This window comes from Acomys russatus, chromosome 1 (genome assembly GCF_903995435.1).
Source record: "Acomys russatus chromosome 1, mAcoRus1.1, whole genome shotgun sequence".
Classification (NCBI taxonomy): domain Eukaryota; kingdom Metazoa; phylum Chordata; class Mammalia; order Rodentia; family Muridae; genus Acomys; species Acomys russatus.
In genome coordinates this window covers 68,099,654-68,127,366 of record NC_067137.1, presented here as the reverse complement: position 1 = coordinate 68,127,366, position 27,713 = coordinate 68,099,654, and the positions used below count along the sequence as shown (strand labels likewise).

At 38.9% G+C, this 27,713-nt stretch overlaps 1 protein-coding gene across 4 annotated transcripts in view; it reads left to right on the top strand.

Moving 5' to 3' along the window:
• The window catches only part of Slc25a21 (solute carrier family 25 member 21), a 526,752-nt gene that overhangs the window by 281,328 nt on the left and 217,711 nt on the right, over nt 1-27,713 (top strand). For all 4 annotated transcript variants that reach the window (XM_051146419.1, XM_051146428.1, XM_051146439.1 and 1 more), the window contains exon 2: nt 25,274-25,322. In XM_051146419.1, coding sequence (XP_051002376.1) covers nt 25,274-25,322 — 49 coding nt within the window. The remainder of the gene's footprint in view (nt 1-25,273; nt 25,323-27,713) is intronic.

The window sequence follows — 27,713 nt, the reverse complement described above, 5'->3', positions numbered from 1 at the left end:
GGGGTCTAATTGCATTTTTCTACATGTAGACATCCAGTTAGACCAGCACCATTTGTTGAAGATGGGAACAGCCATTTTCTTCACATCTCAGAAGCTCTTGGAGCAGATCTTTCTCCGTGTTATTTCCTCCCTCTCAAGCCACACCCTTGACGTTCTTCCCTTTTTTGCCATTTGTCTACAGTGTATAACTTGAAACATATCCACTTCTCAGGTTTGGCGACAGTTCAGGACCAAGGGACAAGGTCACACAGATTATAGACTGTTGACTGTGTGACGAAGGCGCTCATAAAGACTCTGGTCAGATGTCCTTCGTTTGCCTTTAATTAACTACAGCTGCTTTTTACGTTGCAAGCTGATCTTTGATCTGTTTTCCCCTTCAGACCTCGGTGCTCAAAGTAGTTAAAAACAAACTAGGAGGCCAATTTTAAAGCAAAAGAAAAAAGAAAAAGAAAAAAAAAGAAAGAAAGAAAGAAAGAAAGACACGAAAAATCCCTCCGGGATAATCAAGTGACAGTCGAAGCAACCATGAGCTGCTAGGTTTATTCATTAGAGAATTTTAAACATGTCAAGAAATAGAATAATGCCCCTGCTGTTAGATCAGCTTCAACAATGAAGATTACAACAGCTTTGGGACACATGAGTAGGCAAACTCCTCGTGAAAACGGTTTATTGAGGAGCATTTTACTATAGTGGCACCGAATCTAGCTTACACAGTTTCACAGGAGAAAGATTGGTTCAATATGCATTGGGAACGCCGGCCCTCTCAGAGTGGCAGATTTATAGCCCGACCTTGCTCTAACCCAAATGGCCCCTGCAATTAGGTTTAGAAAAGAGTCCTTCCTGCAGGTTCTCCTGTTGAAGTGTCTGGCTTCTGTTTTTCCAGAGCTTGTCCTGAGTCACGGATAGTGTAGGATGAAGCCTAGGTTTTAGTGTGGCCATTACTATATGAACTCTGAGGGTTTTCTTAGGTCTGTGTCGTTGGTAGAGTCTCCTTCATGCTGCAGTACCAGCACCCTTAGAAAGCCACGGAGCCTGGCACTCAGCGACTTGAACTGGAGCTTTAGGAAGACGTTAGACGGTAACTGACCATAGTTCCATCCAAATGGTGTCTCCTGTGGCATGGCTCTTTTTTGTATTTCATATCAGCCTACTCTTGGGTTGGAGGCCATGAGTAACGGGAATGTTTGATTTCAAAGGGAGCCGATTGGGAACTCCTGCAGGCCTTCATCACTCGCCACCAAATCTTCACAGTGTTCTCACAATGCCAGAGATGACTTAGCCTTCCCACATCTACTGCGACCCTCCAAATTTAAAAGAAACAAATGCCGTTCTGTAGTTTACAATTTTCTTATCCTTAAACGTGACGTTTATGCTCAGGGCAAAATAAGAGGCCTTTTAAGAGCAGCTCGTTCATGTAGGTTCTCCCAAGCCATATGTAAATAGTCTATCATGTCTCTGTCGGTGACCATCCGTGATTCCCAGCCAGCACCATGCCGTCTATAGCACCTATCTAACCATAGCGCCTGTTTCTTTTTTGGACCTTGGAATCATGTCATGGATCTTTTTTCTTTCCGATAGAGGATACTCTTTTTTGAAGGACAAGAATTCACTAATAGGGTATCAAGTCTCTTCTTGGTAACCTGCTATCCTTCCTCTGAGTGCCACCAGGTCTCCGCCTCCAGGAACAGTCATAGGGGAAGGGAATAAGGGGAAAATGGGAGGGAGGGAAGAATGGGAGGATACAAGGGATGGGTTAACCATTGAGATGTAACAAGAATAAATTAATAAAAAATTTTTAAAAAACTGGAAAGCAAAACAAACAAACAAACAAACAAACAAACAAACAAAAAAAAGAATTCACTAATAGGAAAAGCAATGTTTGTGGAAAACGTAGGTAGCTGTCCTCATTGTCTGGATGTTTTTATTAACATGAGTTTTTATTGATTCTTTGTGAATTTAACACCACGCACCCCAATCCCAATCACTCCCCAGGCCTTCCATATCTTCCCTCTAGCCTTGTGCCTTCCCTCCCAAAAGAAAGTTAAAAAAAAAAAAAAAGAAAAGAAATGAAAAGAAAAGAAAAGAGAATACTTAAATTATTTCATGTTTGAAAATTGAAAGAATTTTCTAAGAACAAAAAAAAAAAAAAAAAAAAAAAAAAGGAGGAAGAAGTGATAAACCAACAAAGGAAGAAGAAAGGCTGATAGCCAGATTTGAGCGAGGAGCTCAGGCCCCCTGTGAGCTTTATTCAAGTATTGTCCTAGAGCTGTGCTTCTCCACCTTCCTAACGCTGCTCCTTTTAATACACTCATGTTGTGGTGACCCCCAACAGTAAAATTATTTTTGTTACTATTTCATCACTGTAATGTTGCTACTATTATGAATTGTAATGTAAGTATCTGTGTTTTCGGATGAGCTTTGGCAATCCCTGTGCAGAGGTCATCTCAACCCACAGGTTCATAAATTCTGTTTTGCAGGAAGATGACTCAAAGAAAGCAGATATCATATTTTATTTTAAGGAAAGCGAACTGATTGTTTTGATATAAAAATATTTTCAATATTGACAACAAATTCATATTGAAAAGAGCCATCTAGGGGCTGCAGAGATGGCTCTGTGCCTCCTTTCCTTGGACCTGATTTAGGAGGCTCACAGATACCTGTTCCTCTGGTTCCAGGAGATCTGACACCCTCTTCTGGCCTCTCCTGCTACCAGGCATGAATGTGGTACATGTACATACACAAAGTCACACATACACACACAATAACAATAAATAATTAAAAACGTACCTGTAGACTGTTTTGTAATCATAGTGAGGAAACTTTTTTTTTTTGCTTACTTTTTAGACAACGTGGTCACTAATCTTGGGTGTTAACTTGACATACTTGTGAAGAGAGAACGTCAGTTGGGGAACTGATTGGTCTTTGGGCATCTCTATGGGGCATCTTGTTGATTGCTAATGATGGAGAATGACTCTGTGACAGCAGTAGGACATATTTTCTCTTAGCAAGCATGCCAAATCATTACATAATTCCCCCGAACATCTGAGATTATTTGGGAAATATAATACATTATGAATTTACTTTATTCTTCATGTTATATCTGCCACAAAATCAAATTTTAAATGGATACCTGTCAAATTTAAATGGAAAGATATCAAACAGAAAACACAAGACACATGCAGTTAATCCAATCACCATGTGGAAAACTTCAATATGCAAAAATATATCCTCTAAAAGAATCGCATAGCTTTTAACTAGTTATCTAAGTCATTTGCTAAATGCAGAGTCGCAGGGCTCATTGAAGTTGAGAGCTGGCCACACACACTGCATGAAGCCCCCAGACGAGACCTGAGGCAGAAGCTGAAGCTTCGGGTTCACATTCAGAATCCAGAACTTGACTTCTAAAAGATATCTTCCTGGTATTTAATTTATAAATGAACTAAAATAAATACATAGCTGTGGTTTCAATGGACAGAATAATTCAACATATTTACAGGAACAGTGTGATATTCCAACACATGTATATACAGTGTTCAAATATACAAGGTTAGAATCAGTAATTGGCAAATTAATTACTTCAAGTGTTTAGTATTTATCTGCATTAAAATGTTCAGATTCTACTCTTAAAGTGCTAGAGTGCATTTGAGCTTGGTCCTCTTAAATTGTATTTTTTTTTTCTAGCATGATTTCATTTGATGAATGAAATGAAAGGACATAAATCTCTCTTAATTATTTCTTAGGTATAATTTTCAATTCACTTGTACTTTAAGGACTAAAATAAAACATAAACTAACATTTTAAGACTCCTTTTTTAAAAATTCACTTTACATCCTGGTCATAACCCCCTTCTCCCCTCTTCTCCCAGTTCCACCCTCCCTCCTTCATCCCCATCAGAAAAGGGGAGCCCCCATGACCCACCCACCCCAGCTCATCAAGTCATATCAGGACTGAGTTTGTCCTCTTCCCTGTGGCCTGGCAAGGGAGTTCCGCTGGGGGGAAGTGATCAAAAAGCTGGCAACAGAGTCCTTGTCAGACACAGTTCCTGCCTCCCTTACCAGAGGACCCACAAGTAGCCTGAGCTGCCCATAAGCTACATCTATATAGAGGACCTAGGTCCAGTCCATGCATGGTCCTTGGTTGGTGCTTCAGGCTCCACAGGTCCCTCTGGGCTCTGCTTAGTTTGCTCTGTTGGTCTTCTGTGGAGACCTTGCCTCCTCTAGGTCCTTTTATCTTTCCCCCAACTTTTCCACTAGATTTGCTATGCTTTGCCCAATGTTTGGCTGTGAGTCTCAGCATCTGTTTCAAACTGCTGCTGGATGGAGCCTCTCAGAGGACAACTCTACTAGCCTCCTGTCTGCAAACATAGCAGAGTATTGTTAATAGTGTCAGGAGTTGGCTTTATTCTATGGGGTGGGTCTTGGGTTGGGCCAGGCACTGGTTGGACATTCCCTCAATCTCTGCTCTATCTGTTCTTTCTTTGTTCCTGCACATCTTGTAGGCAGGGTAACTTTTGGATCAAAGTGTTTTTGGGCGGGTGTTCTCCTACCTCTACTGGTCTACAGAGTGAGTTCCAGGACAGACAGAACAGAAAGACATTGTCAGAAGAAAAAAAGTCATTAAATATTCTAGAAGTAAACGGCCTAATTGGTTTTATGTTACATATTTTATGAAATATCATGATTTTAATGAAGTTTAGACACACTGTTTATGCACATGAAGCTCCAGAAATACATCCATTCCTCTAATTTTTTTTCAGTAGTTCATATGGATTGGAAATTTAGAGTTTTATTGCCTTTATCCCACAAAAAAGCAAGATATTCTTCTGATCTAATTTGACCACTACTTGGGGTGTTTGTCAGCCTTTACCTCTCTTCTTCTATTCCTTTGGAATGTTTAGAACAATTGTGCTACCATCTTAGACATGTCTTCACTTAGCTGTCAAGAGACAAATTTAATTGGGGCTGGCATATATTTTCAGAAATTTAGTCCATTATCATCAAGGTGGCACGCAGGCAGACATGGTGCTGGAGAAGGAGCTGAGAGTTCTACATCTGGATAGGCAGGCTGCAGGACAGAATGAATCACACTTCCTCCAACAAGAACACACCTACTCCAACAAGGCCAAACCTCCTAACAGTGCTACTCCCTATGGGCCTATGGGGCCATTTTTATTCAAACTATTCACCCTCAGCCTTTTTCAGGGCAAAGTGGCTGATGCGGTTTTAACTTGTGGATGACCCATTTCTAAATCATATGTATCAATGTTCTTTTTTTAAAAAAATAATTTTCCTTTCTTCTTCCTCCTGCCCAGTGCTCCTGTCTCCTAAACTCTCCTTTGGATTTTCATCTTATGACCTCACGCTTTGGAATTTTTTTTCCATGATGCAATGTTTGCACACAGATGTCCTATAACATATAGCATACATTGGCTGGAGAGTGGAAATGTAACTTCTGTAAAGTGGTTTGGGATACACTTTTATGCAAGATGCTATGCCAAATTGCACTGTGGATTGTGACATGTAGCCAGCTAGGCCACGTTTTCCCTCCAGGAAGCCGTTTACAGTTTAATAATTGTACTACCCTGTTGCAACGGCTCCCGAAATTATCCTGCAAATCTTTGGCAGGGTTTGTGTGCTCCCCATGTCTGCACACCTTACCTGATATGATACTTTAACAATTATAAGTTTAGATGACCTGACCTTATTTATAAGTTAGCATATGTCATCATGTGAAGTGTGTATGCATTTAAAACTTGACTCATTTCCTTTCCTTTCCAGCCTGCTAACCTCACAGGAATATAGAATAACCAAGCTATAGACCAGAGCCTCTAGCAGGAAAGTGATTTTTAAGATACAGTACAACAATCCTGCCCAATACTTTTTTCTTGGATCATTGGAAGTGTGGAGAATCAGTTAATTAGGATCAAAACTTAAATAAGTATATGAAGTGTGAAGAATGTTATATAAATATCACAAACACAATCTCATCATTTTTCAAATTCTTAAAAGTAAGTGTTACAAGGAGATTTAAAAACCTGAACTCCTCTATTGTCATCCATCCAGAGACAGTGTATGACCAAAGGTCTTCCAATCAGATGCTCCCTTCCAGTGGGCTGACCATTGTGATTGGCCAGAGAGTCACAAGACGTAAATGGAGCTAGTTAGAGAGCTTTCAGGAGCATTTTCTGTTGGAGGCAGGACAGAACAAGTCCCCTTGTGTCTTATATCTTAAAGAGGACAGAGTAGGAACTGGGGGCCCCTGAGATGTGTGTACCACGTTAGGACATTCATAATAAGCCAAGACAAAGCAGGTGAAGGAAGTAAGTGCTAAGGACATTCTAGAGCCTTGCCATTTTCATCACTTAATTTTGAACCAGTGGATTTCTCTTTTGTTTTTGTTTTGTTTTGGTTTTTTATTTCTCTTTTGTATTTAAACTAGTGTAGAATTTTGTAGAGGAATTTTAATTCAAAACATGGCTATTATGACAAGAGATCACACCAGAGACCTTCTAAGTCTGTGTGGTCTGTCTGGAATATAAACATGCTTTTAATCCTGGAGACAGAGGCAAGCAGATCTGAGTTCAGTGCCAGCCTGGTATAGAGCAAGTTTCAGGAAAAGAAAAGCTTAGGTCCAGGCATGATGGTGCACACCTTTAATCCCAAACAATGAAGGTAAAGATAGATTGTGGAAGGAAGCACCCATGTTTGAAAGTGATGTTTAATTGAGTGGCAGAAAAAGTGACAAATCAGAGAGATTTGAAAGATCATGATACACCCAACTCTCATAAGAAGAGAGAAGAAAGGGAGGTTACTTAAGGAGAGAGAGAGAGAGAGAGAAAGAGAGAGAGAGAGAGAGAGAGAGAGAGAGAGAGAGAGAGAGAGAGAGAGAGAGAGAGAGAATATGCAGTTTTACCAGGACAGTAATAGAGAGATGACTTGCAGAGAGAGAACTCAAATGAAAACAGAAGAAGTCAGAGAATGAGAAGGAGCCAGGAGATTAGAGCAGATTGCTGAGTTAGTTTGAGGCCAAACAGACCAATTCTGAGACCAAGAAAGAAGCCAGATTAAGTAAGTCATGTTGGAGAGGAGTTTGAGCCAGAACAGTTGAGTTGAACCAGCCAGCCCAGAGCTCAGAAAAAAACAAAAACAAACAAACAAACAAACAAACAAAAACATGAGAGGGTGAGTTTATTCAGCAGTAAGTCTCAGAGGTTGAAAACATTCTAGGCCTCGCTTAGATTGTATGGAGGCTAGAAGCTTCCAGGACTAGGCCTAGGTTAGCAGATGGAAGCAGTAAGCTTCTGAGAGGACAATAGAAACAGGAACATAAAAAGTTCCTTTTACAAACATCAAGTCTTGACAGATTATTTTTGCTGGAATTGACTACCTAGATGTCACACAAACTCTACTTCTCACTAGAAAAACCGTATGTGTTCACTGTGGTAAATGTCATTTTAAAAATGAGTAGTGCCTTTTATAGTCTCTTTCAAGTTGCAGGAACAAATATTAAATAAATTAAGTTGCAGCATAAGACACAAGATTTTTTGTTTTCTAATAACCTTTTAGACTCATTATTCACTTTAATTATTCTGTTACTGCACACCCTAAATCATACATCCTTTACAGAGAGTTTCACTCTCTTTCCCACATTCAACTCCATTCTGGAGATCTCAAACTCATCTCAAGGCAAGAGCAGGTGCAGACGCAGCTGGGAAGGACTGGTAAATGCACAGTGACTCCCTTTTCTTTGGATGTGGCAAGAGTAGCCCCCCTCTGTACTCAAACGTTAAGTTGAAATTAGAATAGTGCTGTTATGTTCATATTCAACAAAATGTTAAAAGTCCATTTCATATGCAAATTATTTATAAGTTATGTTAATTTTATGGATCATTGATATGCTCTTGGGATGTTATTTCCAGAGTTTTCTATTTTGGTGATAAACTTTATGTATATACATGCTATACATGACATTTTGAATTATGTTTACATTGTAGAATCAGTAAAAACAGGTACTGCTTGTTTGTGCTATCTCACATTTAACATTTTGCATTAATCCTTTACATCCACTCTTTTGGTACTTCTCAAGAACAGGTTGTTAACTATAGCCAGCCATCAAACCACAGCACTCAGCTCACACAGCACTTACTGTGGCTGGCTTCTTTCTCTCTTGCTATTGATCTTAGCCATTCTGACAGCTATAAGATGGAATCTCAAGGTGGTTTTTATTTTATTTTTTCCATTTTCCTGATGGCTAAGGATGTTAAACATTTCTTTAAGTGTTTCTCAACCATTTGAGATTTCTCTATTAAGAAGTTTGTGTGTAGGTCTGTACCTCATTTTTAAATTGGGTTATTTAAGGTTTTTGATATCTAATTTGAGTTCTCTCTCTCTCTCTCTCTCTCTCTCTCTCTCTCTCTCTCTCTCTCTCTCTCTCTCTCCATATATATGATATTAGACCTCTATCAGATGTGGAGTTGGTAAAAATATCATTCTGTAGGCTGCCTCTTTGTACTGAGACATGCCTAACATGCATGCTTTCCAGTTTTGTCCATATTATCAAATGTTTTAATGTCTGGATACTATTCTGTTATGTGTAGCTTATTACCACATAATGATGTCTTGATCAACAAAGCAAAGTAGTAATGATACCATAGTGCAAAGTGAAGACCATATGTCTGGGGTTATTCTGAGTATGTGGAGACAAGCATTGTAACAAACACTGGAAATTATATAAAAGTATATTTATATAAATATGTATAGTATGCAATACTTAATGTAGCATATGTTATTGCTTTACATGTTTATTATGCTTTTACAAGTGCTTTAGATACACATTGAAAGAAAGGGTTTTTTTGTTTTTGTTTTTGTTTTTAATAAAACTGTGTCATATTATGCTGTTTTCTTGTTACAAGCCTAGGTCATCTGTTTAAGAGTGGCCCTTTAAAAAAAGATAAATAAAAAATTGATCAGAGGGGAAAAAAAGAGTGACCCTCATTTGAGAAAATGCCTCTTGTTGGCCTGTAGGCAAGTATATGGCACATTTTCTTGATACGTGTTTGATATGGGAGAGGCCAGGCCACTGTGGGAGTGTGCCGTGTATAGGCACGTGTTCCTGAATTGTATAAAAAAGCAAACTGAGCAAGCCCGTGAGGAGCAAGCCAGGAAGCAGCACCCCTCCACAGTCACTGCTCCATTCCTGCCTCTAGGTTTCTACATTAAGTTCCTGCCCTTGGGTCCCTTTCACGATGGACTTTGAATTCTAAGACAAAAAAACCCTTTGCTTCCCAAGTTGTTTTTTTGTCATGATGTTTATCATGGCAATAGAAATAAAACTAGGAAAAGATCACTTTATTCTTTCATCCACTGATGGACATTCAGGCTTCTTTGATACCTTGGCTATTTTAAGTAACACTACCATAAGCATGAAAGATCTACAGCCTTTAGATATATTCCATTTCCTTTGGACCTGTACTAAGTTGTGATATTGTTGGATCACTTGCAGGTCTGCTTTAGTTTCTTGAGAAATATAATACTGTTTTCCATAATGTCTGCAACAATTTACATTTGTACCAAATGTGTACAAGGGTTCCCTTTCTTCACATCCTTTCCTATACTTGCTGTCTTTTTGTCTGAAAAACTCTGGGTCCTGTGGTCAGCAGTTGTGTGAGGGCACTAGATGACCTGGGTAAAGCTGTCACATCAAAGGGTAACAGCAATGTAGTGGTTTGAAGAACAAACCTTTATTGCTCTTTCATGTGGCAGTCCTTACAGCAGTTACAGGTAGCCACGTAAGCGCTGTCTTTCATGCCATTCTAGGACAGGCTGCTTCAGTGGTTTTGCCATCCCCTGTGGAATTATTTTGTTACCTGTAAGGCATATGGCCACACTGAGATTATAATAGTGGAAAGGAGAAACTGAGTGTGGAAAGCACTTGTAGCCTTTTGTTCTATCTCCCACACTCTGTAGACAAGACCTTAGTTCTGTGACAACATACAAAAGATGCCATAGATGCATCATCCTGAGATAGCATGGTGGGACTGTTTTCAGTTAGGCATTCCTTTAGTTTCTTCCTCATTCCATATGCTGCTTCTACATATGTTAGTGTGTAGAAGAAATTAACTACTACAGTGTGAGGGAGCACATAGATTGGAGTCACGGCAGGAGCATCAATCATTGCATCTCACTCTGGTAGCTAAATACAGGCACTGTGTGAATGCAGAAATCACAGTCTCCTGTGAAGTCACCAGCAGGTGAAATCTGAATTCAGTAGCAATGTACTTTTAACTTTTTAACACCTTTGGTAACACTGTTTATTCACCCATGTCTTTACATTCTGGGTTACCCTGCAGAATTCCAGAGCAGATTGTCAGAATTTTCATCTTCATCTATCAAGAGATTCTTTTAGTGCATACTCATTGTAAAATTTCAATAGAAATTTGGAGTGCCTTTCTTAGAAAAGGTTCTTAATTAAATTTATTAAATAGATTGCATTAATTGCTATCCCACCCTGCTTCAGAATAGGTTATAACTCTTTTTTTTTTTTTTTTTTTTTTTTTGGTTTTTCGAGACAGGGTTTCTCTGTGTAGCCTTGGCCATCCTGGACTCACTTTGTAGACCAGGCTGGCCTCGAACTCACAGCGATCCGCCTGCGTCTGCCTCCCAAGTGCTGGGATTAAAGGCGTGCACCACCATGCCCGACTTTCAAAGTGCCTGTATTTTAATTCTTAGTAAAGTAATCCACTTGGAGCTCTGTATTTGCTCATTTAATTGGTTTATTCTGTATTTTGAATTTCCTCCACTTCTATATGCCTATATCAGCATTTTTCAGGCATATGTGTTTCCAGATCATTATAGGATTGTAGTTAAATAGATTCAAAGGATTCTTGCAGCTCAAGTCCAATTGAAGACAAGCATCTTTTGAATCCAGTTCTGGGAGTGGTGAATTATTTTCCACCCCTGTGGCTGTTTTTCACATAAATGTTACCATTCAATCAAAGTTTGTTCTGCCATCATTTTCAATAAAAACATGGATGAGTTCAACATAGGAGATATAAACTTAAAAACCCAAGATATTATTAATTAATTTAAAAATTAATAATTTATTAATATACAGTATTATATTAATAAAAGTTGCATATACAAACTATCTTAAAAATAACTCAATTTCTTTACACCTCTCCAATTCCTAGTACTTAGATGCCCATTAAATAATGTTCATACGTTAATTGATTTATTAATTAATGAGGATTAATTAACCCTCATGACCGTCTTATAGCTTAGTTCAGTGGTCAACCATTAAAGCATTCTTTCTTTTAATTGTTTTATTTCTATGTATTTATTTTAATTGCAACTCAATTGTTATCCCATCACTTGTATCCTCCCATTCTTCGCTCCCTCCCACTTTCACCCTATTCCTCTTCCCTAGGTCTATGACCGAGGGGGATCTCCTCCCCCACTTTATGGTCACAGCTATCAAGTCTCATCTTGGTAGGCTGCTTATTCTTTCTTTGAGTGCTACTGGGGCCCCCCACCAAGGGGAGGTGTTCAAATATGGGGCACCAGAGTTCATGTCAGAGTTAGTCCCTGCTCTCCACCCAACTGTGGAGAACGTCCTGTCCTTTGGCTACATCAGAGTAAGGGTTCAATGTTTACTACCTGTAATGTCCTTGGTTCATGCAATAGTTTGAACAGACCCTCTGGAACCCGATCCACCTGTTACCAGGTTCTTCTTGTAGGTTTATAAGATTCTCTGGAACCTTCTTTTTTCCCCATCTCCTATATTTCTCTTACCAAGAGTCCCAGTATGATGTCCTTCATCTATCCCAATCTCCTGGTAAGTGAAGACTATCATGTGACATGCCTTTTGGGCTAATGCCCAATTATAAGTGAGTATATACCATATGATTCTTTCTACTTCTGGGTTAAGTCACTCAATATGATCATTTGAAGTCCCATCCATTTGTCCACAAATTTTGGGATTTCCTTGTTTTTTATAGCTGAGTAGTATTCCATAGTGTAAATGTACCATAGTTTCTTTATCCATTCTTCAACTGAGGACATTTAGGCTGTTTCCATGTTCTGGCTATTATGAATAAGACTGCTATAAACATGGTTGAGCATATGTCCCTGTTGTGTGGTGGAACATTTTCTGAGTATATTCCAAGGAGTGGAATAGCTGGGTCTTGAGGAAGCCCTATTCCCAGTTTTCTGAGAAAGCACCAGATAGATTTCCAAAGTGGTTGTACAAGTTTGCATTCCCACCAGCAATGAAGGAGTGTTCCTCTTTCTCCACATCCTCGCCCTCATGCCCCTCTTATAGCTTAGTTCAGTGGTCAATCATTAAAGCATTCTTCAGTGATCAACCTTTAAAGAATTCCCTGGTATACAATTATTCTTTTACCCTTTCATTTTCACATATCCATTTGACAAACCCTCATCTTGATTTAGTTCTACTCTGTCTGAGTCTATAACCACACAACTAAATGTTTCTGGTAAAATAACACTAATTGCATAAATATCTGGAGTATGGTGGTCCCCGGTGATGGCTGCTACATTTTTGTAGCTCAGCCCCTCCATCATTCCCATGAGGGATATTTCACATTCTCTCTGACTTCTTCTTCCTCTCCTTGCTCTTAATTGGTGACTTTTATTCCTAGTCCCTCAGTAAAATAGAAGCAAGTAGAACCAGCATCTAACACTGTACTATGTACAGAATAGGAACTCAACATATAGTGAATAAAATCCTTCCTGGACATGGACATCCCCAATAACCTAGAAACTGATGTCAATCACACCACCTGTGTGATAGCGAGGAAGCATCCCACTGTGCTTGTGAGGATGAAGGCACAAGGGCAAGCACTGATGAGCTCGGAATCGAAATCTTAAACTGAAATCAAGCATTAATTTCTACTTAGACAACATTTCTATTAGTAGTAATTTATACATATATATGTGTATATATATATATATAATAAATGTTATTTCAGCTAAATAATTGTCTCCTTCCTGCTTGCATATAGTTTACTCTTATAATTTAAAATCCTAAGGATGCTGTTCAGTTGGCAGTTGCATGAAAGATGGTTTAATTTTAGTGAGTTGGTTGTATGGAATAAAAATTAGCTAAATTAATCAGCCTTGTAGAAATCCTGTGTAGCTGAACCCAATGAATGTGTAAGTGGAACATGCCCTTAAAACTGAATCAGCATTCTCTTTTCTTTTTCTCTGCAAGCCAGACCTTGATAGGAAATGTGGTTTGTGGAATAACCTGGAATAACTTAGTAAGTTGAACCTCATGGGAGCCTGGCACGGAGGCTGGTTTGAAATAACAGCTCAAAAGTAAGTTGTGTAGCTCTGGTTCCAGGTCATTCAGCAAGTATAAAATTAAGAGTTAACACATAAAGATAAGTGTGATTAATGAAATGGAGGAAATCTTGGCTCAGCGTTAGGGTAAGGGTATGGCAGTAAATGTTTTAAAACCAGAAATCATTCACTGTATCACGACCGCAAGGCGGCATGCTGCGTTGGATGAAGGAAAGCCACTGCCACTGAGCCCTGCTTTTTCTTCGATGGCAATCAGTGTCAGTGACTTATAGGGAAAAAAAATTAACTGCCTGGGACCTAAAACTCTGAATTCTCTTAGTGAGATTCTGTAACCAGCGGTTAGTTGGCTTGCTTTCCCTTCCTGTAAGGTTCTCACATGTTAGCAAGGAAAGGGAATTATTTGTTTGAGAAAGGGAAGAGTTGCTGTCATTTGTGTCTTTATGGGATCAAATGCTAGAAGCTTCTGCATAATGGAGTAGCAAAGGGATTGTGAGTATGATGGGATGGGTGGGCTGCCCAGTTGAACATTCCTAAGAAGCTAAAACTTTGATGTAAGACCTTAAGATTTTTACTGATTTAAGCTAAACAGAGAGAATATGTTTCAGATCGACTTTCTGACATCTTTGAGAACTTGTGAGTGGTGATAAAGGATTATTTTGGAGATTTAGAGAAAGCACTGTCTCTCCCTGAATTTGAACACCAGCTGGGTAACAGCATAGATTTTTGGCAAAAATGTGCTGGAATGTCTTTGATAATCAGCTCTCTGGATTACATGCAGACAAAACCCCTGATTCGTAACAAAAATGGTATGCCCATTGCCTTCTCTGGTGCAGCTTTCAAGCTCCCCACATCAGGCAAAGGGCAACATGCTGGCATGAAGGCATCAGCATCAACACAAGGTCTGGTTGCATCTCTTCTCAAAATGGAGATTACGAGAAATATAGTTACTGGTCTGCTTCACAGAAGAGGAGAAAAGTCCCCAGAGCTGGACCAGATTCCGTAGGCCTGAGGGTGGCACCTGATGCTCGCCTTGTAAGTGGCTCTCTCCTCCATGCTCCACAGTCCCAAAGCCTCGTTTAACCGTGTATCTCAATTTTGATAAACTTCGTCAACTTGAACATTAAAACTTTCCCTGAACTAACACGTCTTTATTATATATTGCCATATACAAAGTGATTAAGAATTTTATGTGTGTTTACTTTATAGTTGTACCGCAAGCATCAACCCCTGTTTTCTACCATTCATTTCTCTTTAAAGCCATTTTTGTACATCTCTGGAAATATTTTACCGTCTGCCAGATAATCCATGGATTGAATTTTTTTCCCTGTACTGCTGCCTGTATTGTGTAAATATCTTAGCTTTCCACAAGAGAGTAACACACATGGGAGTGGATCCTAGATCTAATTGCACATGGAGCTTTCCTGGAGTTTTATCCAGGGTTACACTTGTGGGATGTGGAAGGAGGGAGCAAAGGAAGTGTAAATATCTTCAGTTAAAATATCAATCAGTCATCTTAAACACATTGCACTGAGCTTAAAATGAGTACAAAGTAATTAACCTAAAGGCATTAGTAGTAAGAGACAGTAGTTTAAGAAAAAATTTTAATCTACTTTTGACTTTAAAGTGAATTTGGGAAAAATCACCTATTTATAAAGTTTTCTTTCTTCCTTCCATATGCTCCCTTTACCCTGAGCCCCAGAGGTTAATGTGTTTGTTCATACGTTTTAAATCTGAAGCACATCTCCACCCATTCTTAGGGCAGGGAGACTGTAAACCGTGGTAGAACAGAGAACGCAATGTGGAAACTATTGCAGTTCCTGAAAACGTGTGCTGACAGCTCCTGCTCAGTGTTAGTTTCTTAAAAAAAAAAAAAGAAAGAAAGAAAAAAAAAAGCACAAGTCCATAGTAAACCTATATGAAAGCTTTTGCTTCACATTTTTCAAAGGGAGATGTGGTTTGTCCAAACACATAACCCTCAATAAAATTTTTCAAACCTGGCAGATGTATTGCCCTGTCGGCCACGTCAGTGCACACGATGTCGTTACTATACCACAATGCTAGAGCACCTTAGCTGTTATTGGGGGAAAGCACAATATATTTGATTTCCCTTTATGAAAGTCACATTGCTTATAATTCAGCAGGGCTACCGCATTTTCTGGGCAGGCTATCAAATAGGATGCTGTAATGATTTGCTTGACTAGTGGAGTAGATAAAAAAAATACTAGTTCTGTCTGGAGCTGTTCTATTTTTGAATTTGAAATTTGTACAGTATGTATCCATTCCTCCACAATTCCTTTTAGAAGTCAAAATTATTTAACACTTTAAGATTTAAAATATGGCATAAAATCAGTTAAGTAAATGATTAAAATAGCATGAATATCAGAAGACAAAATGAGGTCTTGGATTTAATTTTAAAATAGCAAAGAGGGGACTGCCAGATCTTTTGGCGTGATAGAAGGCACAGGCTTACCATGGACCTGCTACCCTGGAGACTCCTGATTGCTTCTGCACTGGTCTGCAGCCACAGAGCTGGTGAGATGTTTTCTGCTTTGTGTTAGCTACCAAGGTTTTCTTGGCAATAATTCATCCTACTTAAAAAACAGACATGAACTCAGCATGCATTTGTAGTAATTTTTCTGTAAGATCACTCTACCTTCCAAAGTGATCTATAGATTCACTTCAGTCCCTACTAGTGGTACTTTACAGATAAATAGAAAAAAAAAAAAAAAAAGAGAAGAAAAGAAATCCTAAAACTCAAACAGAACCGTAAAAGACACCAGATAACCAAGAAAATTTGAAATAAAAAGAATAAAGCTAGAAGCAACTTATTACCCACGATGGCTAACCTTGGTTGTCTGTTTGACCACATCTGGAATCAACTAAAACATGAGCTACTGGGCACGCCTGGGAGGGGTTTTCCTGCCCAGATCATTTGAAACAGAACGAGTCACTCTAAATCTCAGCCACACTTTCTGGTGACAGCCCAGATGAAAAGGCATGGAAGGAAGCTTTGCTGTCTTCTCTTTCCCTGGCAAGCCCACCTATACTGTTGCTGTGGCATTCCTTCATCAATACAAAAACCAGATTATTTGGATTGTGGCATAGTCTGAAGATCAGCAGCTTCTAGAAATCCTCTAGAACTTCAGCACCAGATTAGGACTGCAGAGACAACCAAACTCAGACTGAGCAACTACTGGCTTCTCAGCTTCTCCATACTTGGTCTGCCTGGACATCCTGTAGGCCAATAAATAACCACACAGAGAAGAAGGGCATTGGACTGGATCCCTATTTCATCATATGAAAAAAAATGAGCTAGATTAAACTATATTTTATAGTTATAAAAATCACCAAAATAAAACAACCCTCACCTTGATATAGACAAACATTTTGAAGACATGGCTCAAAAACACTTGTAAGAAAAACAAAAATGGATAATAAAAATAGGACTGGGATAAATTATAAAGTTCACTCAAAACAAAGAAACATTTAGCAGGTTGAAAAGATAACCTACAGACTGGAAAAAGAATATTGTCAAACCCTACATTTAACAAAGGATAACATCCAAAACATAAAGAACTCAAATACCCTATTTTAAAAATGTTAAAGACACATGAGCAAAAAATGTCCCAATCAAAAGCAAACAAGATTCTGAAAGTATGCACAGTACCACTAATCACAGCACAGTGGGAAGTCATCTCACCGAAGTTAGAATGGCTGCTCTCGGGAGAAAAGCAGCAAATTCTAACAAGCGAGCTAATTACTGCTGTTATGGAAAACAACAAAGATGTTCCTCAGAAAGCTTCAGCATGTTATTATGAGACTACACATACATGTGTGACTCTAAACAAATTGAAATCTGTACACCCATGTTCATTTCAGCATGATTCACAGTAGCCTAGATGTGGAATAGAAGAAACAGATGAATTGAGGAAATACACATACAACGAATACTATTAAGTCCCTAAAAAGAAGGAACTGCCAAATTTGTGGCTACATGGTCAGACCTGGAGGGCATTGTGCTACATGGACCAACAGGGCACAGAATGGTAATACTGCATGTTGGAAATAAAGTAGAAGTGTCGTTTCCAGATACCCAGAAGATCAACTTTACAGAGTAGTAGCTAATCAGGAGTAATAAGCTCTAGAGACAAATCATTTGCATGAAATGGTGACTGCAATCACCAACACGGTGTGTTTGAAATTGCTAGAAGACTAGATTTAATGAGGTCGATAAGTGCATAAGGTGATGATCCAGTAACTAACTTTAGTTAATCCTTCCACAGAGTCGCCATATGAAAATAGCATACCAGTTCCCAAACAAACACAATCACCTAAAAGTCAAGTTTAAAGTATTAGGATAGTTCAAAAACTATCAAGAATTCTCTGGCTTATATATATATGCTAAATTCTTACAATGCCACACTCTGCACACCATTGGGAAGGAATGGTATAATTGTCTATGGTTGCATAATTCAGCTTCTTTTTTTTTTTTTTTAACATTTATTGAGTAACATCTAGGAACAGACACGTGTTATGGACAGGCAAATGTTTATGGGTAACCGCACATTATTAGCCAAAGTATAGTATGCTAAATGCTATTTCGATACTTTAATGCATTTGAAATAGATTTATACTTTAATATTATGTAACTGGAATATATTACCAAATTATAGAAAACAAATAATGAATTGACTTAGTCAAAACAATTTGGAATAGATTTGGATGACTTTGTGATCCAAAGTGTATAAAAACTATATCAATAAATTCAAAATTAAGTCCATAACTTAAGGATCATTCAACATTGCCCTTTAATCAGTTATGTTCAAGGCTTCTTTGGGGTACTCAGTTTGTTTTCCATGTCCCTTCAGTCTCTTACAAAAAGGGTTACTGAAGCCATTGCATTGTAGCTCCAGAGTAAAGGCAGAGTGGAGTGGGGAGGAAGCCTAGGATGGCTTGCTGTCCCAGGCGTCTGTGCTTCGTGTACAGTAGGGTTAGCAGTGGTGGCATAGAGTGCTCCATAGCAGTTCTGCCCACCAATATAGTAACACACATACTGTTGGCCCCCTTCCTGCGGCCAGGTTGTAATGGTAAGGTTTTAAATATGAATCATCTGCTCTATGGCACACATATTTCAATTTTCTAAGAGCAGTCCATTTCTCTCTGGGGAAAAAAGCACATTGTTGAGATATGAGATACCTACCTGTGGTTCTTGGCAAGGTAAAGGAAAACAGTTAAGAACTTCTTGGTAACACACACACACACACACACACACACACACACACACACACACACACATATATCCTTTTATAGGACATTCCAAAGGCAAAGAATATACATGCTACTGAGTAGTTAAAAATGTTAAAGGTTTGTTTATATTTTCTATTATTAATTTTATAATTACTATAACATACTTCCTTGACGAGAGTCAACAATTTGGAGCCAAAGTAAATACTCATATAAGACTAAAATTGATGCAGAACCCAGAAAGACCTTTAAGTAGCGACATCAATCACCTAGAGATGGCTATACACATGCTGCCTTCCTCAGTGTGGGACTTCCGTGTTGACCTTTGAAGATCACCCTTGGCTCTGCATCAGACTGGGCTTCAGCACCTTGTACATTATGCTTCATGCACACAGCTCTCAGCAGTCACTTGTTAGCTTATTAGATACTGATTGACCTGTATCCTGCCTACATTTGTATACAAGCTGGCATCTGAGTATGTGACCTCTATTGCAATTCTCTACTCTAGTACTTCCTGTACTTTATTTCATACCATTTTATATTTCCCATCCTTATCTGCTTATTTATATAAAGCTCAAACTAATGAAAAAATACATAATGAATAGCTGCTAGTCCGTTTTATTTTGAAGATTGGCTAACATGGTGGCATATACACAGACCCCAACCAGCAGTGATTTATTTATTCAACAAATATTTATTGAGCTTCCCGAGTGCCTGACATCATGAAAAGTCATGGGTTGGGAAAATAAACAAGGGAGCTGCATCCTCTACCTGCACGTAGCATTCCACAGGAAGACAGACAAGAGCAATGTCAACCGAGTTCAGGAGACTGTTGGAGACACATCAGAAGTCTCCTGTGTCAGACAGAAGTAGATCCACCACATCTCAACCTCAGTTTATAAGGTAGACAACAGGAACTCAGAAGTGTTAGAAACAACTATTTTATTCCTTTACTGTGAGGTGCTATACCCCTGAATCACCTTGTCCAAGATGGCTGTCTCTGCCCTGTGTGCATAAACGACAGCAGAAAGGAAGAGTCATGAGAAGAATGGCAGAAGGGCCGTCTTCAAGACAGAGGAACGTGGTGCTGATGTCCACTCAGGGCCTGGGACTGAGTGAAAATTCTCAGAAGAGGAGAAGGCTGGGAAAAGCATTTGCAGCACGATGGTAACCCTTTCGCAGTACCATTGGTTCAGATGAAGATGGATAATTGTGCCAGTTCAAAGAAGGCCACATTGATGCTGAGAATACAAGTTCCGGGTTCAGAGATCTGATGGTTAATCTCACTTGGCAACTTGACACACTGGAAAGAGAAAGCCTCAGTGGAAGACTAGCCTCCATCAGATTGATTGGGGGGAATGCTCTTAATTGACAATTGATGGAGAGGAGTGTAGTACAGTAGTGCCTTCCCAAGGCAGATGGGCCTGGCCTATAAGTGGTAGCTGAGAAACCAACAGGAGCAAACCAGTAAGCAGTACACGGCCTCTGCTTCAGGTCCTGTATCCAGTTCAGTTCAGGTTCCTGCTTGGGTTCCTGCCTTGGTTTGCTTCTATTGTGTACTATAACCTGTGAGCTAAATAAATACTGTTTTTTTTTTTCAAAGTTGCTTTGGGTCTGTGTTCTATCATAACAACCAAAAGCTGACTCAGAAAAAGAGTTAGCGCATGGCTGTCAGGACCCACTGGACTTTCATTTAAACCACAGAGAAGCAGTCACATCCATTATGGTGTTGAGAACCTGCCAAAATGTTAAAAAAAAAAAAAAAAAAAAAAAAAAAAAACCAGTTATAACATGCTAAGTTTACCATGTTGATTTACATTGCTCTTCAGTTTTTGTGTTTGGGCCTACACAAGCCTTCTTCTTGTCTGCTGATGCTCCTAATAGCCAGCTCCCTTTCTCTGTTATGTAAATCAGTTTTAGGATTCTCATTTACAGTAATACTTGAAAATGAATATTTTTATGCTTAGGTCCTTACTTTCTTCCCTCCCTTCTACTCTTTCTTTCTTTCTTTCTTTCTTTTGTATAAACAGTCTTCTCATTGTGTAGCACTGTGTAGCCCTGGCTGGCCTAGAAATCTGTGTAGACTAAGCTGGCCTCAGACTTACTGAGACTCACCTACCTCTACTTCCTGAATGCTAGGATTAAAGGGTTGTGCGACCAAGCCTGGCTGTTTCTCTTAATTTTTAATTGGAGATTCAAATAACACAAAATCTCGTTAAAATAAGCACAATTTGAAGACATTTTATTCTCAAAGCAACTGTTGTTCTAAAGTTAAGATCAAATACTAAATTTAAATTTGAAATCAACCAGAAAAAGCATCTGCTAAGAAAGGGTTGGTCCAAATATCTTATTATTTAGGTTGGTGCTGATGCTTTCACATCCTTCCTTCAGATGCTATGGTGTTCCTGAGGAACAGCTCCCCAGGAAAAGGGCTTCTGTGGTTGTTTGGCAGTGCAGTTTTTCTATCAGTAAAGAGATTAAACTGTTTGATTTTGTATTCATCTGTGACTGCTGCATCTAATACATGTCAGGTTGGTGACAGGAAAACAAGGTTTTTTGAGATTCACATGTTTTGCATTGGCAATTAGAATAGATTAAATGGAACCCACCATTTGAGTTACCATCTCATGTTAAAACTGTAGTTTAAGAGGGAAGTATTAAAGCCTGTGTCCACAGATTTCTTGTTCAGTTTGAGACTCCACACTAGGTAATAGAATTATTAAGAAGTCTGTGGTGGAATTCACTGCTTGGATGTTACTTCACATCATCTTGTTCTGTTTTCATGGTTACCCTCGTATCTGCATTATGCTAGGCTACCCTGTGAAGGAGAGCCAGTGTCCCTCCCACCCTAGGGGATCTAGACTTCACTGCGAACTCTGGTAACAGTTTACAACCCCCACATCATTTCCAATGTACATGTTTTCTCTGATTAAAATGTGTTGTTACCAGTTTCAAGTCTACAATTACCTGTTTTGGTTAAAAATAACAATAAGTAATCAAACTGATACTCTGGATCAAATACGTTACATTTGGCAATTTGAGCCACATTTTTTCTGTTGTCAAAGTCACAAATTGGTAGGTAGTTTTCGTGGATAGACATCGACTCTTACGGACTGTAACAGTTCTCCTTTTCATTGGTGGGTCAAAATACTCTACAAAAACAAGTTAAGAAAGAGGTGGTTTTGTCTTACAATTTAAGAGGGATACAGCTGATTTGTCATGGTGGTAGGAGGATACAGCAGTCCATCACATTACATCCACAGTCTGAGGGAGAACCATCAAGACCGATGCTCATCTCACTTTCTTCTTTTGTACAGACCCTAGGTCGTACAAATATGGTGATGCCCTAATGCCCATATTAGGGATAAATTTTCTGTCCTTAGTTTGACCTTTCAGGAAAAACCCTCACAGACACAACCAGAGGTATATTTCTGTGGTGATTCTAAATCCTATAAAATTGAAATTAAGATTAACCACCCCTCACACTTAGAGGTGATAGAACACCAGAGTGTCTATGTTTTGATGGCCAATGGTGCTATTGCTGAAAAAACAAAACAAAACTGGAAACCAAAGAAGAAAGAGGATGGGCATCACTGCTCTTTGCTGGCCCGCCCATGAATGAATGTGACTGGGCATCACCAAGATTAAAAGACACATGGTCAGACCACTAACAGAGCACAAGGCCCTGGGTTACAGTCACTCCTCTTAAAATCTGTTGGAATGTCCTCAGTGAATGTGGAATCCATTGGAGACAACACAACAGCAGGCACATATCCACCAAGATAACTTAAAAGTCCATTTACTGCCCCATCATAAGGACGAAGTACAAATACCAAGAAATGATCCTGACCATGATCTACACACTTCAGTCTCTTCTCTTGCCAATTTCATATCCACTTTCAGGCCCAAGTTACCATAAGCTTTAAACAATTCCTCTTTCTCCTCCTCCTCCTCCTCCTCCTCCTCCTCCTCTTCTTCTTCTTCTTCTTCTTCTTCTTCTTCTTTTCTCTCTCTCTCTCTCTCTCTCTCTCTCTCTCTCTCTCTCTCTCTCTCTCTCTCTCTCTCTGTATGCATGCTCATATGGGCACACGTGCATACATGTGAATGTACATAAATGTTTTTCCACTATTTCTCATGCTCATGCTACCTTCTAGCTCAAGTATCTTTCCCATACTTGACCTCCACACCAGGCCATGTTGGGGGCCTTTCTCTCTAAGAGCTTCTGTCAACTCAGTGCTATACCTCCTCCTGTGTATCATTGTTTCACTGTCTGCTCTCGTTGCTAGGCTCTATCCTCAAATCTGAACACACAGGGAGCAACCAATGTGAAATTTCTGGGTGGATACAAGGAAGGTTGATGAAAACGAGATTAGAAAATAGCTTAACTACAAAAATTATAAGATAGAGTCTGTGGGGAAGTAGAGCAATTTTGAAAATAAGAAAATGGCTTTCTATTCATGTAAACTGAGTTTGCAAGTTGTGCTATTAATTCTAATTAGTGGTTGGGGCTGTTGGTTATTTCAGGAAACTTTTGGGTGATATACCATATGGTGCTGTTTGGCATTTACAATTTTTTTTTTTTCCTTAAGAGAGTGAGAGAAGCACTGCATGCTTGCTTTGGTAAGAGATCCCTAGTGTCTTATTCATAGACCCTCACTTAACTGATGATGGTGGTAGTGCTTGGTAAAAATTCTGTCTTAAATGTTGAGTTTAGGGTCAATTTCATCTATTGGATTATGGCTTTATCCTAATTAACTAACCATAAGTTGTAACTGTTGGTTATATCGGTGTACATATACACGTGTGAGTTGGAATTCAAGAGTAAGGGAATCCAGAGTTTTAGATCTTGAATTTATCCCAGATCATTTAAATCTTCCCTTTGCTGGTGGGAAACAAACCCCCATGGAAAAATGACTATTCCTTAGAGGAACCAGGCAAAGAGTTCTGGTTACTTTCTTTTTCCAGATGAATTTTCCAGCAAGGATATATTTGAGAACATAGCAAGATGCACCAGTACTTTCCTGAGTAATTCAGCTTTATTAATAAAGATAAAGGTGTGCCCCAGAGGCCTGGTCACTTACAACCCTGCTGCCCCCAGTTCCTTGAGAAACCATGATTGGCAAAAACTTATGATGACAGTTGTTGCCCACTAGGAGAACATAGCTTCCTGTACATAAAACTGCAGGAGGAAAAAAAGCTCATCTTGCAGAGAAAACTGCTGGTTTATAAATTACCAGCATAGTAATTGATAATCAATACAGTAGTTTAAGTAGTTTTTCAGCTTAGCAGTTATAAATAACTGTTGTGTTTATAAGAGTAACAATAATCACAGCAGCCACTTTACCTGGCACCCCTAGATAGTGATGCCATTTAGCATGTTATTAGAGACGTGTATAGCTACGTGAGGGTAAGCTTTAGCATTCTCTACATAAGTAAAGGTTGTTAGAGCTCAGCTCATGTCTCCAAGGCCACACAACAGTATAATATTTGCAGGTAGCTCCTTATGGGAGGTACATTTACTGCAAATTGCAAACTAACTCAATTTGGGTTTGGTTGTGATTTAGACCCTCCAACCACCCCCCCCCCCATTGCACACCATAATTATACACAGGAGTGTATTATACACAGGCGTGTATATGTAAATGTAAGTATTTATCTTTATTAATAAAGAGGAATCACTCAAGATAGTATTGGTGCATCTCTGTAACTTGTAAGATCATACACACACTTAGTTTTGCTTGAAAAATTACATTCATCTGGGAGTAAAATCAGTCAGAATTCCTTTCCTGACACCTCCAGGGATCAGTCATTTATCCACAGAGGCATCTACTTCTTATCAGAAAGTCAGGAAGATGGCTGGCTCAGAGAGTGAGGACACTTGGTGACAAAGGCTAAAGAACTGTATTAGATTCCAACCCATGTAGCAGAATGAGAAAGCTGACTTGTGTAAATTGTTCTAGATCTCCACATAGACTCTATGATATTCATGCATGCAGGTAGGAGCATGCACGTGTGTGTGTATGCACACACACACACACACACACACACACACACACACACACACACACACTGAACAAGAAGCTTTACTGTCTGTGCCATCTTAGGAGTATTTAACCTTGTATGCTTCAGCTTCAGTTATCTTGTCCATAAAATTGTGGCATACAATGTCAATTTGATATATATCCTCTATTAAACTAATGGTATCTAATAACTGCTTGGTCAACTAAGAGTCATAATCACCTTTATTTCATGGCTGTTAGAACTAAATCTTATGTTTTGCCATGTCAGTGGGAAAACTCAGACTTCTTTCTCTTCTCCCTTCTATTTATACTTATCTGCAGTGAGAGTGGAATACAGAATTTCTGTTTAATTAGTTGTAATTTAATCTGGTTGTGTTTTTTTCTCCTTTCCTCATAGCCCCACCTCTTTGCCAGAATTATAAGATACTTTCTCCCATCAAAATAAAATTATTTGGTAACTAGCTACTTCTAGTAACTATTCTGTCCAATGTTCTAAATCTTTTTTTTTAATTGAAAATAGATTGTTCTCTGATACAATACATCCTGACCATAGTTTACCCTCTGTATCTTCATCCCAGCTCCCCACCACCTTCCCTCTTCCCCTCTGTCTGAATTCTTTATTTTAATCTTAACTTTTAGGAATCAGTAGGTGTCTGTGTAGTCATTGGCATTTTCTTTATCGTCTTTCAGGTCTTATAGAAATTTGCCTGATGCATCCTCTCGATGTGGTGAAAACCAGGTAAGGTTCTGCATGAACAAGTTTTATTGACCTTGGCTGATATCCAAGCCAAGATCTGTCAGAACACTAAATGCTAGAACTTGTCCCAGGCCGGTAGCTTCTCCCTATAATGGCATCTAAATTTGCTTTTCAAAGAAAGCACCATTTGGCAGATAAAATGTGCCCAGTGAGAAGCATCCTTGGAGAAAGGTCGTCTGAAGGTATGCAGTGTTTACCACTGTCACACACTGCAAGCAAGAGGTATGATTTGTGGTGTACTGGTACATGAGGCAAATTCATCAAATTGGTGTAAAAACTAAACGTTATCTAATGAATTATGACAGCAGCTTTTCATTTGGCATTGTACATAACAAATTGCTGTCTAGTAGTCAGCATTTTTTATTTCAAGTGAACTTTTAATGGTGTTTAAAGAATTTATTCCTGTTACAGAAATAAATGTTGCCAAGGCAAAATGCTGTATTTCCATGAAAATGCTTTAGGAAAGATAAAAATCTAGAACAATGTATTAAACTTCTCTACCAGGAATGAAAACAAAGTAAAAAAAGCTAAATCAAAAATAAGAAAACTGTGATGTTTAATATGATCACCATAGACCTTTTGTGGGTTTCATTTTCTCCCCTCCAAATGGCCCTATGTACTCCTCCATCATGCTCAATTTCAAATCACGGGCTCTTTTTCTTTAATTGTTGTTTTGTGGGGTGTGTGCATGCGTGTGTGTGTGTGTGTGTGTGTGTGTGTGTGTGTGTGTGTGTGTGTGTGTGCGCGCGCGCGCGTGTGCGTGTGTGTGTCTTTCTAAATACATAAATACACTAAATCCTCCCTTCTCAGTCTGCATAGTGCTACCTGTGCATATGTGTTCAGGTTTGACCATTCGGTATTGGATAACCAATTGGTAAAGTCTTCCCTGGGGAAAATTATAGCATATTTTGAGAAGTTGAAGCTATGGCTAAGTTAGTGAACTTTGTGTTTTGAAATTTGAGGTTTTGAGTGTATAGTGCTTGTTTCCATACATTTGCTTTATATAAAACTCAAAAACAACAGCAGGATATGTTGCAGCCTACTAGCAAATGTTGCAACACTAATTTTGTGGTCGAACAAATGATTGCTTCCTCAGCTGGGAACTACTTGATGAATGAGACTGGTCATCTGGTGGACATTTTATTTAATTTACCCAAAGAGGCCTCTGAATTTAAATTTTCATTTTTTTTTTTAAGGTAGAACTTTTTATTTTCAGGTATATGAAAGCACACATAGTACTTGACTTTCTGATTAGCAGTTATTGCACTTGAGAATCATTTTGTTGCCAATTAGACGATTTCAAATTTTTGTGACTTAATGCTTTTTTACACTATATTCATTATATGTTGTTGTATAGCATGATAGCCTCTGAACATAGTCACCATTATTTTCTTTTTTATTTAATTAATTTATTCAGATTACATCTCAATTGCTATCCCCTCACTTGTATCCTCCTGTTTCTCCCTCCCTCCATCTTTCACCCTATTCCCCGCCCCTTAACATTTAATGTGTGTGTGTTTGTGAGGGTGCACAGGCATGAGATGCCATGGCATACTTATGGGGCACAATTATGGGACTCAGCAGACAACTTATGGAATTGGGTTTTCTCTTTCCACTATGTGAGTTCCAGGAATGAAATCAGGTCATCAGCCGTGGTGGCAAGTACTTTTTACTCCCTGAGCCATCCGGCAAACCATGCAGAATTTCAGAATGATTGATAAAAGCAAGAAAAAGGTAGTGACTTTTACATGCAAATATCACCTTTATAGCTGAGACAATAGGATTTGGCTTGTGACTGAACCTCAAAGTTGTCATAATAAAATAGCACAGCTTAAACAAAAGACATTTGTTTCTTGCGGTTTGGGAAGCTAGGAAATTCAAGACCAAGGTAGAGGTCCACTCAGTTCTCACTGCAAGTCCTTGTCCTAGCTCACTCTGCAGCCTCTTACTTTTCTTATAAAGTTATTAATTCCATAAAGATGGATTCAACCCTTATGACTCCAAGTGAACATATCACTTCCCATAGTGCACTTTTATTTTGTTTGTTGTTGTTGTTTTGGTTTGGTTTGGTTTGGTTTGGTTTTGGTTTTTTAAGGCAGGGTTTCCCACAGTCTACTTTTAAGTACTGCACATTGGTGGTTGGAGTGTCAACATTTGAATTTGGGTAGAATGCAAATTTTCAACAGTTTCAAGAATTTAATCCAAAACAAAAGAAGAAAATCAAGACTTTACACAAATGACAGACAGTGACCTCTAGACCATCTCCTTAGGGGTTTCAGAGGAAGGCAAAGCCTACTGACCTCTCTTTAGATTGCTCTAGTCTTCTATGAAAAGCCAGGATATTGCTGCTAGTCTTACTGAGTAATACATTTT